This window comes from Chinchilla lanigera, unplaced genomic scaffold (genome assembly GCF_000276665.1).
Source record: "Chinchilla lanigera isolate Chin_1 unplaced genomic scaffold, ChiLan1.0 scaffold00030, whole genome shotgun sequence".
Lineage (NCBI taxonomy): Eukaryota > Metazoa > Chordata > Mammalia > Rodentia > Chinchillidae > Chinchilla > Chinchilla lanigera.
In genome coordinates this window covers 19,411,661-19,426,235 of record NW_004955431.1, presented here as the reverse complement: position 1 = coordinate 19,426,235, position 14,575 = coordinate 19,411,661, and the positions used below count along the sequence as shown (strand labels likewise).

The 14,575-nt window shown below is 40.8% G+C and overlaps 1 protein-coding gene across 16 annotated transcripts in view; it reads left to right on the top strand.

Annotated features, from left to right (window-relative positions):
- The window catches only part of Ablim1 (actin binding LIM protein 1), a 287,439-nt gene that overhangs the window by 258,339 nt on the left and 14,525 nt on the right, over positions 1 to 14,575 (top strand). For 5 of the 16 annotated variants that reach the window (XM_013515787.1, XM_013515789.1, XM_013515788.1 and 2 more), the window contains 4 exons: positions 692 to 811; positions 8,395 to 8,499; positions 10,460 to 10,507; positions 13,255 to 13,401. In XM_013515787.1, coding sequence (XP_013371241.1) covers positions 692 to 811; positions 8,395 to 8,499; positions 10,460 to 10,507; positions 13,255 to 13,401 — 420 coding nt within the window. The remainder of the gene's footprint in view (positions 1 to 691; positions 812 to 8,394; positions 8,500 to 10,459; positions 10,508 to 13,254; positions 13,402 to 14,575) is intronic. The other 11 variants (XM_005387833.2, XM_005387832.2, XM_005387838.2 and 8 more) reach the window with 8 other exon arrangements.

Genomic DNA, 14,575 nt, shown 5'->3' with positions numbered 1-14,575 from the left:
CCATTTTACTGGTCCTTCCTTCCCTCCGAGAGGCTGCGTTTTCCATCCCCAGCATTTCCACACACAGCTGTCAGGATCGTATATAGCTTTGTCTCTTAAGGAATACACACAGGGTTTTCTTCTATGTAGGTGAAATAAAATGATTTCTAAAGGGATAGGTATACAGTTTAAAAAAGAAAAAAAATTGACCCTGGGCTGGGGATATAGCTCAGTGGCACAAGCGCCTGCCTGGCAAGTGCAAGGTCCTGAGTTCAATTCCTGGTACCCCTCCCCAACAAAAAAAACTGACCCTTCCATAGAAGTCCTTCTTTTCAAGTTTCTTGAAGTGATGGTCATTTATTACATGCATGTCAGTGGGTTCTGTTTGTTTGGTGCTTTTAAAAAAAACAACAGCTTTCGTTGAGTCTACATGATGTGTCGTCCTACCAGAGAATGTCGTGGGGACCCTTCCTCCTCCCCACAGCCATTTATTCTCAGGGTGCCTCTGTGCGCCCCTGCTCTGCCTGCAGATTCTGCCCTCTTGGCCTCGTTCTCCGCGGGCGCAGTTGTAACGCTTTTTCCTTCCTCCTTTTTCAGATTCCTAATTAACGCTCTTTATTTTCTTCCCTTGGAACGATGCCACTGTCCCTGCTCCTGTGTTAATTTGTGCTGTTTTCTGTCTCCCTCACCCTGCCCCGTCCTTGCGGCCCAGAGCTCTTGTCTCCTGGTGTGCAGAGGTTGTCCCACCTGCGCACCAGCAGCTTCAGCTCCGCCCACGGCGACTCACGCCCCAACCCCCCCTTCAGACACCACTTCCTCCCCCATATGAAAGGTAAGGAGGCAGGCCTGGGCAGGCGCACCTGTAGTGGAGATTTATTAGCACCCTGACAAGGCTAATAAGGTGTATCTCCAAGAGTTAGTGCTACCGAGCTTCTGACCCATCAGCATGCCTGCGTGTGTCATGATGTAACCCCGAGGTGGCCTTAGAACTGGCATCGTGTCTGGCATTCCTGAAGGATGTGTCATTTCTAAGGGCTCTATGTGAAGAAACGGGAAGTATATTTGATGGCCAGATTTATCGTCCACCGCTTAGGAAGCAAGTCTGTAGCAGTATTTTGGTTTTGTATCAAAAGCAAAATACATTCTTGGTGTATTTTCCGGGTTTCATATGTAATATGTCTCAGCAAAGCACAACAGTATTTATAACGGATATCCAAAAGCCATCCTAGTGGTGAGAAGCCATTTTACTACAGTAACATGTTTGGCCAGCATAACTGATCTGTGGCGACCTAACTTAAATTTCTCTCTGTGAGCCGACTCTCCGAGCGCTCTGCTTTGGGTTTCTCCTAATTTCCATCGGATGGAGAAGAGAGGCTTTGCCTTCTGTGCTCTGTTCCTGCCTCACATTTCTGCCCCTTCCCTCTGTGGCATTTCTGTTGTTTCCTTCATCGCTGCTGTGCTTCTGCACCAGTTCTCAGTTGGGGCTCTCCGCATGCTGGGGGGCCAGGAAGCTATGGAGGGTCCTTAATTTAAATTAGGTATGAGCTCCCAGAGGGACGCCCGCTTGTTCCTTAGTCTTGATGTGAACTAAATTAACCAACAAAAATAGCAAGACGAGGCAAGCACAGAGGTTATCATGGATCTTAGAGCAGTCTTAAAAGCTGCCCGCCAAATGCGACATTCACCCATGCATATAAGTAGCCAGATGTTGTTCTAGTTTCCTGAACTTTCATTGTCAGTCTACCTCAGTGTTTTTCTTTTAGCTCCCTTAGATTTTTGAGCAACTAAGTGCTAAAATGTAGATGTACTGAGCTGATTAGTGTGCAGTTATTTTACAAATGTGCTATTTCAGCACTTTCTGTGCTTCAAAAATAATATTGCTGATGTGCTTATTGAAGAATCATACCATTTGCCACTAGCAAATGTTTTTGGAAGCAAAGCACTTTCTAAAAGTCTTGACAGAGTGTTTAAAACCAGTTGCTAATTAGTATTTGGGGGAAAATTATCATGTAAATGTCAAGGTGATACTTTTGAGAATGCTTATAAAGTCATAAAGATATTATTGAATAAAACTCAGTGTGTATTCTAAATGCAATTTAATATAGACGCCCTTGGAATTAATTGATGGTAGTTATTTCTAACATTCAAGAGAAAAATACATTTTTTATCATTAAGATGTAAGCTTTCTCATCTGTTACTATGTTTCATCTTTCAGAATGAGGAATGAAAAAATAGAATGGACCCTATAAAGTTTGCACAAAATGTCAGTGACTAAAATACTTCACATATTTATGAATAGCCATAGAAACAGCCTGTGGACACTGGCATCTTGGATTTAAATACTGTCTCTGTCACTTGCTGGCTGTGTGACCTAGCGTGGTTATCCTTTTTTGAGTATTACTTGCCTCACCTATAAACAGAAGGGTGAGGTGTAGACTCTCGGTCATTAGACTGTGAGGTGACAAGTCTGGGTGCATAGTACACTACGGTCAGCATGAGGCTCTTGAAGCAGTTTTGATCCTGTCATTCCATTTGCTTTTCATAGCATCCCTGGGAAACAGGCCCAGCAGAATGACCAAAGAGCACAGGTCTCAGCCACAGGCTCACTGCTAGGAAGAGGCAGCGCCTAGACCAAACCCCAGGCCTTCTCATCCCTAGCAGTGCTTGTTCACCTTAGGCAGCCTGAGGATTGAACCCAGGGCCTGGGCACTGAACTGAATTCCTGGCCTTATGTGTTTATTTATTATTTAGACCTAGGGTGTCACTTAGTTGTGATCACCAGTTGATCGAAAGCCTGTGGCAAGGCTCAAATTTGTGATCTTTTTGTCCCAGTCTCCCAGAGTCCTGGGATTATAGGTACATAACAAAGGCACTCAACCATGAAATATAATTTTTAAAACAATCTTTTACTTTCCATCTCTTTTTAACCAGAAAATTGCCTTCTTATTAATGCTAGAACCGAAAAAAAAAACCTTTTCACTTAAAATAAAAATCAACATTTGTTTACAACAGAAATATCAAATGGTTATAAAAATTATAGTGCTTCTGTGTGCCATGGTGCATTCTTTAACATGTAGATATACATTCATTTCTGTTTTCTCTGAATCTGAAGTTTTGACACAGATATTATGAGTTGAAATTACAAAGTCCAAAAGGAATTAAAATAACCCTTAACTTATAATTTCAAAAATATCTAATGGTCTTCTTCTCATTTCCTCTTTAACTGGATATATGACTATATTTTGTTCTTATAAAATATTCTATTATACATTCAAAAACAGTGTTATATACTTAGAGCACATGCTTATTTTTTTAACTGGTTGAGCTCTTTACTAACTGAAAATATCATAGAGAATTTATATAAAGATTTTTTTAAAAACCTAATGTATCTGAGTGGATAAATGCTGATTCTTCAAAGGGATCGCTTCTTGGTTATTTTGAAAAGCGTACCCATTGGCAAGGAAGGCCTCTCCAGCACTTGGAAATTTCAGAATGGAGGAAATGTATAGCTCTTTGAGAAATAGAAATAAGAGATCTTTCAAATGGGGCATCAGCACCCAGGATCTTCTGTGGCCCTGATTTGCACATTTGCTTTGCACCTTGGAGCTTGATTTGTGATCGTAGGGAAGTTATTTGTGTAAATGGATGTGAGCTAGGGATCTTGATTCCCAGTAGAGTGACATCTCAGGAGCCATCTCAGGGGGTGAGCAGCAGCAGGGCCCTTGCCACTCTGTCAGCAGGAAGCCCAGCCTCTGTGATCCAAGTACACTTCCTGGTCCTTGTTTCTCATGCATGTCCCCAGGCCCCTGGGGTCCACCGAGCTGAGGATGCCTGCATGGGGCAAAAAGCTGAGGTGCACGATGTAGACTGTCTCTCTGCTTCATTGGCTTCCCCATTCATTTCCTGTAATGCCCATCTTTTCTTAAGGTTTGTGTTTTTATTTCTCTAACCTTCCTTGCAGCCTCAATCTTTATTAGTGTGTCATTGCTGGGCCTGTAGGACAACTTATGCCAAAAGAGTTGCAAAAAAATACTTTCGTTTTGTTTTGAACTGTGTTTGTGCAACTTTTGAGGAGCCTCTCTTCCTTCCCCTTTGAAATACTGGTGCATGTTACATCCTGTGTCCAGGAAGCATAAATTTGATTGGTGAGGGGAAGATGACCTAGATGAAGTTTCTTTGAAAGGAATGGTTGCTGTTCTACCATAGATATGAGTTACTATGCTACAATTACAAATTAAGTATTTACTAAATAATTTTTAGACCTGTTCTTGAAGTTCTGGACCCTCTGATTGCTGAAGGCTCAGTAATTTGAAACTCTGTCACAAAATAGTCTAGATGCTGCCATCATTAAGGCCCTCTGCAAATACACATTTATGTTTTGGAATAGAAGCATGGAGTCCTGAAAGCCAGATGGTGCTCCAGCAGCTTCCACAAAAGAATTGTGCACCTCCGCCTCTATTCAGGCTCTTGTGGTGCCAGGAAGAATGAAATTGAGGAAAGCATTTGAATTCATGATTACAGTGAGAATCTAGGAAACGACTGATCTCTCAAGTACTAAAAAAAGTTGTCCCACTAGGGCCCTAGGGAAGAAGCTAAACATTAAGACCAAGAAATAGAAATATGGGATCAGTTCCTCATTAAAATAGCTAAGATCACCAAAAACTTAGTATCACCCAACCCAAGGACCGATTTAAGGGACAAAACAGCTATACGTGTGGTATATACACTGTCATATCATATATGTGTGTGTGCACATACACATATACATGCACATACTACTATATTAATGTTTTAAAGTATTTTAGTCCAAACTAATGAGAACCATGGTGATGATGATGATACCGATACTTTCCAAATGTGTTTCATCTGATGCTTCATATTTTAGTTTGCCCAAGTGAAGAGCTAAAACTCAAAATTTTCTGCCAGGGTGAAGTTGAAGGTTATATCATTTAACTATAGGGTGTTTATATTAGAAAAAAAGAGCAACGTTCAATGGGCGAAAGCATACAGCCAGAATTCATGCATTCGGAATTCCGGAGGCTCCTCCTGGAGCTTTCCAGAGACTTTGTTTGTTTGTTTGTTTTTTTCTGGTACTGGGAATCAAACTCACAACCTTGGGCTTGCCAGGCAGGCGCTGTGCCGCTGAGCTAAATCCCCAGCCCTCTTCCAGAGACTTTGAATTTACCTGAGAAATGATGAGCTTCTGCTGCCACCTGCAGCAGAGAATCTGATTGACAGAAATATTTTAATACTTGGACAGATTTAATACTTGGACTAATTTTAATGACCTTCAACATTTATGTCCTACATAGGCAGATATTTTTGCATGTACTTGATTTTTGCAGTTAATAATTAGCAAAACAGGTTCAGTGGAATTTCATCCGATCAGGTAAAAGGTCGCTACAGTTAGAGATGCAAGATTAAGGGCAAGGGGCAGTGTGATTCAGAAGCAATAGTGGCCAGCCATCAGAGACACACAGAGTCTTCAAAAGACCAGTGAAGATAAAGCAAGAAAAGGGAGGTTTTCTGTGGCTCCTGAGAAAAGCCCCAAGAAGTACTCTGCTTTTCAATTATGGATGATGGTTGTTAACAATTTTCTAATGTTCGTAGGATTAAAGGATTCTTCTGGAGTGAAATAATTAAATGGGAGCTACTGAGGATGAGCTAGAATGGGAAAGCTATAAAGAGGGGTGCTGCTGTGATCCTGCTGCTCTGTCATGGCATCTGGCTTCTTTTAATTAAGAATTAAGAGAGAGAGACGGTGGTTAATCCTGCAGTGGTGCTTGCTAAGTGAGGCCATGAGTACCTGTGGAATTAATTAGTTGGTCTCCTTCAGTTATTCGTTCACATTTATGAAGCACTTACTTAGGCCAGGCAATAGGCTGAGTACTGAGGAGAGAAGGAAGGGGACCCCATTCTAACTTAGCCGTGGGTTTAACATAGCATTTCCTTCTCAGTGCAAGTCATAACCCTCCTGTTCCTGCTTACCTCTACCCAGTTTTTCATACGCACTTTTTTTTCAAACATGAGCTAGTTCCTGCTCTTTGGGAGAGTCAGATTAAATGATATCAACTTTTCATAAATTCGTAGTTTTTGCCTTTACACTGAGCTCTAGCCTCAACATACGCCCCACCTTGTTAACTTTTTATTTTGAAGTAAGGTCTTGCCAAGTCTATCAGTTGCCAGGCTGGTCTTGAATCTGTCCTTCTGCTTTAGCCTCTCCAGTGCTGGGGTTGCAGTCATGTATCACCATGCCCAACTGTCAGTTAAGCTTGTTAATAAATGAGTAATTTGGGATGCTTCATCATTTTTGGAAGCTAATATTTGGCTTAACTGATCAAGTCAATATTATAACATATTGCTGGGAGCTGGATGCTAGAGAGTCTTGAGGGGGCAGGGATATAGCTCAGCTGCACAAGTGCCTGCCTCGCAAGTGCAAGGAAGGAAAAGAAAGGAAAAGAAAGGAAAAGAAAGGAAAAGGAAGGAAGGAAGGAAGGAAGGAAGGAAGGAAGGAAGGAAGGAAGGAAGGAAGGAAGGAAGGAAGGAAAGAAAGAAAGAAAGAAAGAAAGAAAGAAAGAAAGAAAGAAAGAAAGGAGAAGAGAAGAGAAGAGGAGAAAAGAAAAAGTCTTAAGGAGAGACAGAAGCTTCAGAATCCCACCAAGAACCTAGAATCTAAATCTGAGCTAGTAACATGTTCACACCTCATGTTTGGAATATATTATTGATCAGTCGGTACACATCTGGTCTCTGGTTACCTAAACATGTACCTATTGAGAAATTAAAACTATTCAGCATATTTTTGGGGACAGGGTCTCACTACATTGTTCAGGCTGGCCTTGAACTCAGTTGTAGCCCCGGCTAGCCTTGAGCTCACAGCAGCTCTGCCACAGCCTCCCGAGTCCTGGGATTACTGTGCCCAGCTATTTGGCATATTTCAGAAATCTAGAAATTCTTTCATCATTTTCTGGTATAATTTCATAATTTTCTGACTTAAAGAAATTGGCTAGAGCTCTCTCTCCTAATGATCTATCATTTACTTGAAATTATTAGGATTAATAGATGAATAAATTAGACTTTATTGAAATTAGAAACTTTTGTGCTTCAAGTGATACTTGAAAGTGGAAAGAAAACCTACAGCATGGGAAAAAACTCTGCAAATCTTGTCTGATAAGGGTATGCAAAGAACTGTTACAACTGCACAGTAATTAGCATTGTAACTCATTAATTTTTAATAGTCCCACCTCTTCTGATGTATTCTTAGGACAGGATATTTACCCAGGTGTGTGGTAGAAGGACGAATTAGAGCAGTAGCTAATCTCTTTCCAGTTGGCGTAAACTTCTGTTCACCCCTGCAGTTCTCCCTGAGGTTACAGGGGATGGCGGCCCTGGTGCCCTTGAGGCTTCTGCAGCTGCATCCCTATTTTCTCCTCCAAGAGCACAGTTCTGTCCAACCACGGTGCCAGTCCTGAGCCCCCTTGCTGTGGCCCTGCCCCACCATCCTTGCTCACGGTGTTCCTGCCTTCCAGAATGTGTGCTGTCCTAGGCCCTGGGGACCTTCCTCCTCAGTGCTGGCCCAGGGCTTTCCTCCTGGCCTCTTGGGTGTGTGTGTGTGAGTGTGGGCATGTGTGTGTTCAGTCTACCTCAGTAGTACATGCTGAGGCTTTGGAGGGGGGGGATTATATTTCAATCACCTATTTTGTCTTCAATAGTAGCCAGCGCCCAGCCAGAATGCGTGTTCAGCAAATTCATTGGTGATAAAATTAATAGCTCTGGTAGAGCAGCAGTCTAGGAAGAGAGGGTGGAGGAAACTATCCGTGGTCCCCAAGCACCTGACAGAAAGGGATCTGGTGCTATTTTGTATATTTCAAAGTGAGGAACACAGAGACTTATAAAGCACTGCAATGAAGATGCTTTGTATTCCTAAGGGAAAGAACTGGGTGACCTCAGGGTCTCCCAGACTGAGCCCTCACTAGAAAAATGCAATTCTAATAGCCAGCCTCTGCCTGGAAGCACCTGTACTTTCGGGGTAGGGGTGTTGCATATCTCGCCCCTTTCCATGCTTGGGGCTTCATCTGACAGCTGATCCCGAATCAGTAGTGAGTGACTCTCCATGCCTCCCAGCGGACTTGCATTAACCCGTTTGCACCGGCTCACAGGCTTCCACCGCATGCCATTGGAATGACGCATCTGATGCTAGCTGCTTTGAACCTCAGTCCACGCGACTCAAATCCCCCCTTTGGAAAACTAACCCTGATACCACCTTTGCAAGCCAAGTCGATAAATCGAGTTTGTGTCCTTTGTTTCTCCTCTCTGATATACTTCCTTCCATTTGTTGTGTTGGATTTTGACTATGCTTGCTTGGTTTTCTTTATTGCTCTCCCTTCTCTCATTTTGTTTTCTCCATTCTTATTGGAGGCAATGAGCCGTCCAGCGGCCGGAACTCCCCTCTCCCTTACCGGCCCGACAGCCGCCCTCTAACTCCAACTTACGCTCAGGCCCCTAAACATTTCCATGTTCCAGGTAGGAGCTGACACGGTCTGTCTTGGTGTCCTGTCGCCGTGTAGAATGTAGCCTTGTAACTGTCTCGTCTCCATTTCTCATGCTCGTTAATCGGGGTGCACACGTTTGACAAATCCTAAATTGCAGGATCTGACCTAGAGGGCCTTTCAAACGTTCTCTATGTGAAATACCAAGATCATATCGAAAGTTTTCTCATTTCTGTTATTGTTTTGTTTTTGCGGTGCTGGGGATCAGACACATGCGTACTAGGCAAAGGTCCTACCTAAGCCGTATCTCCAGGCCTCAATTTTTTTTGAAGAGGGTAGGAGACAGGGGATAAAGGAGAGGAATTGGGTTGTTTGGTTTAGGCATGGGGGGTTTTTGGTCTTTTTTTTTTTTTTTTTGGTTAAATTTTTAAATTTATTTTAGTACCATCTAAAATGTCACCCTGTGGTTCAGTACCGTTAACTGTTGTGACGGTAATTTAGTTTCTTCTCATCCTAAAGATTGAACCACATTTGTATTTCCTTTTTGTCTCTAGTGTGGACATTTTTCCCCCATGGATTTTTCTTTTGAAACGGATGTAACATTGATTCAGTTGGGTGGAGTCTGTGCAGTTTGCAGCTGATCAGCCACCTCCACAGCCCACACAAAAATCTTGCAATTTAGGCTTGGTGCTACAGGCTTTGCTCTAGTAGTCATAAGCATTTGCTGTCACAGCATAAATTGTAATTTGCCATCAGACACTGGAGAAAACAGAACATATCAATATCTTACTATTTAGCTGGGCGTGGTGGCGCACGCCTGTAATCCCAGCACTAGGGAGGCTGAGGCAGGAGGATCATTGCGAGTTCAAGACCAGCCTGGGCTTCATAAGTGAGCTCAAGGCCAGCCTGAACAGCATAGTGAGACTCTGTCTCAAAAAGGCAAAAAAAAAAAATCTTACTATTTAGGTTTGTCTCAACTGGTAAAGGTGGGATCAGCCATCAGCAGTCATGATTTTTCCATTAGAAGTACAACTTTGCTTTTTTTTACCTGTTGAAAGTGGGTTAGCAAATTACCCACCATATTAATGTAAGTGTACATATTTGGAATCTGTGTTAGTGGGTTTTTTTTTTCTTTTGCAATGTAAACTTAACCTAAGAAAACAGAGGAAAGTTTAATGAGATTGGTACCACTAAGCTAGGGCTGCCTTTTTAAAAAGTTTCATTGAATCTTAAACTGATTGTCCTATGTTTGGGATTTTTCACGTGAAGAATGCCTCAACCAAGTCAGAAATTTCATGAAGTTCCTTGAGTATCTGCAGTTCAAGTGATGGCAGCATGATCCAAAGGGGTTCTCTAAATACAAGAACAGTATTTAGTACCACTTTTCTACTTTCCTTTCTCTTTCCTCCTTTTTTTTTTAAAAAAAAAAATTCAACCTGTACAAGTAAGGGTTTTATTTGACCATCACAGCAGCACACTGGATTAGCTTTGCACATGAAAGATAGTTCTATGATTTTTAAAAATAAGTTTCTAAGTTTCTCTACATTGCTTTCCACTGTTCTCCTCATTGACTGACAAGGTAAATTGAGCCACTGGTATCTACTGGGAGCTCAATTTCTAGACAGTAGCAGTTTGAGCATTTTTCTCCAAACTGGTTATGTCTTCCTTACCATTTGAGTGCCTCCACTGCTTGCATTTTTTCCTGTTTTAATCCCACTTTCAGTGAAGTGTGTATTTGAAATAAATGGCTCATAAATAAGTTACATCTCTAAGATGCTAAGATGTATTACAAAGACTTCCGTGTCATGTGTCTGTAGTAACTCATGTCTGTGATCTCTCCTTCCAATGAACTCAATCTTTGTAATACAAAAGTTAGCCTTTGGGGTTATTTTTGTTCAAGAGTCTTCTGTTTGTTTTGCGCCTTGGTTGGTTTGTTGTTTCTCATTGCAGAGCTGGTTCCCATAATCACACACCTTTGCTTTTCATTTCCACAGATCAAGGGATCAACATTTACCGAAAACCACCCATCTACAAGCAGCATGGTAAAACTTGCTTTCCTCTGCATAGCTTTTAAGTAGCAGAGTCAGCTGGACTCTTCTTTGCTGTCTTCTGAAGGCTTATCTACTGCTGCTTTTGAGAACCAAACTGAAGCATCCAGTCTATGTTACCTTTATGGTCCAGTAAGATCTGACTATTAACCTTCTTTGATGGAGAACACTTAGCTCGGTTAGAAGTGTTCAGCTTATTTCTGAACCCATCAAAGCGTGTATCGTTCCACTCATAGAGAAGGGGAAGTATTGGTCAGCCACCCACCTACAAGCATCCTAACAAGGCTTCTTTTTTTTCTTTTTGCCATCAAATAATTTAACCGACTTCTAAAACATGATGAGTTTGCAGTTAGCCTGACTAATTGAAACTAGTGAAAATGAGGCACCTACAGAAAATGTTTGACTGAGACTATATGGGCTTAGGTATCCCACTCCCTGCTTCTTACAAGGCATGCAGTGGACAGGGCATGAGCTAAGACAGGTGCTTGCCCAGATCCCTTTTCCTACCTCTTAGCTCTGTTGTCAGGGTCATACTTCCTCTGGTCTTCAGTTTTCTCACCTCTAAGGACCAGCAAGTTAGATGGGTTTGTCTCTGAAATCCCTTGAATACAAAATAAGAAACAGTACAGTGGATTTATACGCATGTTCTCCTATTCTGGGAATATAGCTGTTTCAAATACAATAAATCATGTTAATTTACATAAGTCACATTTTCCTCCACCGTTTTCGGTCTCTCTGGATTTGTCTGCCATAAGTCCTTATGATAAGATAGTGATCCAGAAAATTATACACAAATTGTGCCTGGAAATTTGAAGGCTGCCTTTAGAATCTAGTTGATATTAACAAGCCATTAAGACTTAGGATGCTATATGAAAAGTGAATAAAGTTGGAAATAGCACCAAAACCATGTTAGGGGAAATGATAATGTAGGGAGGAAATGAGGAAGTATGTATTGTAATGACTCTAAAGCCATGTGTGGTTTTTTTTTTCATTATTTTTCAAAGTTTTACATCACCTGCTTGCGTTTTAAGTTTAACATTGCTTTTGTTTTTGTTTTTGTTTTTTATGGTTTAATGTCTTCCCACACACTCATTAACATGTGAATGTTTAACTACTGACTTCACCAATTCTAATCCGTAAGTACTGCTTGAAGTCATGCTTTTTTGTTTATGAATAAGATTCCCAGAGTTTGATTTAGAGATTCTTCAAAATATTAAAGTGGGCCCTATTACTCTGAACAAAAATAATAAAATAATTAAGATTTAAGGACATTGAATAACGGTACACTTTACTTGGGAGGAATTAATTGGCTTCTTTCTATGATATTAACTTTGAAGTGTTTCAGTTGTAATTAATTAATAGTAGCACAGCCAAAGCAGCAATTTGTTACAAATGCAGGCTTGCCTGTCCACCCCAAGTAGATGTCAGGCCTCAAACTGGTATCTGCCTTCATGCATTTGAGAAATGCTAGATTTAAATTAAATCACTTTTTTTATAATTCAGACTTTAGCCTTTCCTATGTTAACATCTTGTCCATCTCTAGCAAGGGGATTACTGTCAGTGTTTCCTACACTGAGATTATTTTCCTCGTGGGAAATACTGTCCCCTGCCTAGCCAGAATGTTTTTCCCCTTATCACTGGGTCTCCTTGGTCAAGTCATTTAAGCAGATTGAGACTCAGAAGGTTCCTAGAAAATGGGAAAATTGGAGCTGAAGCGTCAAAGGATGATTTTCAGATTTTAAAATAAAAGCCCAGAAAGAAAAGAATATTTAAGGCATTATTAAGAGATATGTAAATATTAGTAACATTCGAAGCCTGTTTGTTAAATTAGCCAAAATCAGAGACTGACCATTTAACCTGGTTTGTTTTGCTCCAACTCCAACTTTTAATTATTTAGGGCTGTAAACCAGTGATGCCTCCTCCAAGCCATTATGAACTTTGTGAGCTAATGTCCGTGCTAGTTTGGCTTTGTTATTTGATAGTTGGTTGTCTTACTTATTAAATACACAGATCCTGGAACACAGCAGTGAGTGAGGATGGTAAAAATTACACAGTGCTGACTCCCTGCAAGCTGAAAGTGGGAATCCGCCTTTCCATTTCTCCTAAGACACTAGGGATTATACATGGATGAAGGAGTATATAAGGATTAAAATGAACTGGACCAATTTATTCTTGGTTTCTGACCCAAAGATTCAAAGCCTGCCACTTTCCTAAAGGATTCATAACTACAGTCCCATGACATTGTATGCTTTTAATTAATCCTTTAATTTCTAATTTTTAATTCAGATTTTTAATTTTTTTAATTTTCTAATTCCAAGTATACCATGGAGAATAATTACGAATGGACCTTCCTATGATTGTAGAAATGATCTATATATCTGTGCTGTCCAGAACAGTAGCCGCTGATCACATGTGACTGCTGAGAGCTTGAAATACAGTTAGTGCAACCAAGGAGCTGAATTCTGAGTTTTTCGATTTTTGGTTTTACTTAATTTCATTCATTTAGATTTAAATATAAATGTGGAGCATTAGAACAAGTTTTTTCAGATGTGGAATGAAGCTTTGCTTCTGACCTGAAATAAAGAAAATGAGTTGAAGTGTCACCAAGAAGTAACTGGACAGTTGTTCAACAGAGCTTTGTGGAATTGTAGCTTTTGCAGAGAATGAGAAAAGTATGTCTGTGGGGTTGTACCACCACGGCCTCACAGACCGGTAGCTAAGCAGCCCTGGTTCCCACCTAGATGCAGCTGCCTCGGCAGCCCAGAACAAGTCTTCAGAAGACATCATCAAGTTTTCCAAGTTCCCAGCAGCCCAGGCACCAGACCCCAGCGAGATACCAAAGATTGAAACAGACCACTGGCCTGGTCCCCCCTCACTGGCCGCCGTAGGTACGCACCTGATGCCGCTAAGTCAAGCGCGAGTGGCTAGGGCAACTCAAAATGAAATGCTTAGAAACAGGTGAGAAAATGTGTCCTATTGTAATGACTCTTAAGAACAGATGACCAAGAGGTAGGATAGTGAAAAGAACTAATGTGGTACTAGTGTGTGTATATGCAAAATGCTTCCAAGTTACAAAAACACATCTACCAGAGCCTGTTTCTAACCAAATCCACCAAGATCCAGAACTGGTCTAAAACTGATGGCTTGCGTGGACTCTTGGAGTTATCACAGTAAAACTGGTAACTCTTGAACACAGCCGAGCCAAAGCCTTGTGGCAAGAGTATTGTTCTATATAATTAGAGTGTAGTGGCTGAATCTACCAAGTGTCCATTGAAGTCTAACTTCTTTCAGTTAAGTTTGTTTTAGACTGTATCTGGGTTATAGTCACAGTTCTCTTAACAAGCAATATTAACACGAAGCACTTTCACTTTCTTGCAAAAACCACATTCTCCACTACTAAAAAGGTTATTGTGAATAGTAGGCATGATGAAATAGGACTTGTGTGAAGTAGTGTGATTCTACATCTATCATTTCCATGAATCCTATGCTGAAATGTCACATGGAAGCTGTTTCATTCTTTGCTTTGTGCTTTCCAATTGTGTCTGTGTCTTTATTGTTTTGTCAGTAGTGAAATCACCAGCCTAAAAAGGGGTATTAATAAACACAGAGGATAATACCATACTGAAAAGCTAGTGAGTTAGCCTTTAAAAAAAAAAAAAAGTATTTTCACATTTCTGTTGATACCTAAAAGGCCTTCAATTTTCCAAAAAATTCTGATCATATGAACCAGGCTATTTTTTATTCTTAAATAACTTTTATAGGCAATATAGGTGGATTTTAAAACAATATTTATAGAAATAGTTGAAGGATAATTTACTTAGTTCATTATTCCCAAGTACAGTGTATTCCATAATTATGTTGATGAGATTTACCTGATTCATGCAAACTTGGATTTATTCATTTTTTTGTGTGTAAACTAAAGAAAGAAAATCCACATTCACATTTATGATTTTAAGAACTAAGCATCTACGGGGCTGGGGATTTAGCTCAGCGGCAAAAGCGCCTGCCTGGCAAGCGCAAGGTCGTGAGTTCGGTTCCCGGTACCGGAGAAAAACCAAAAAA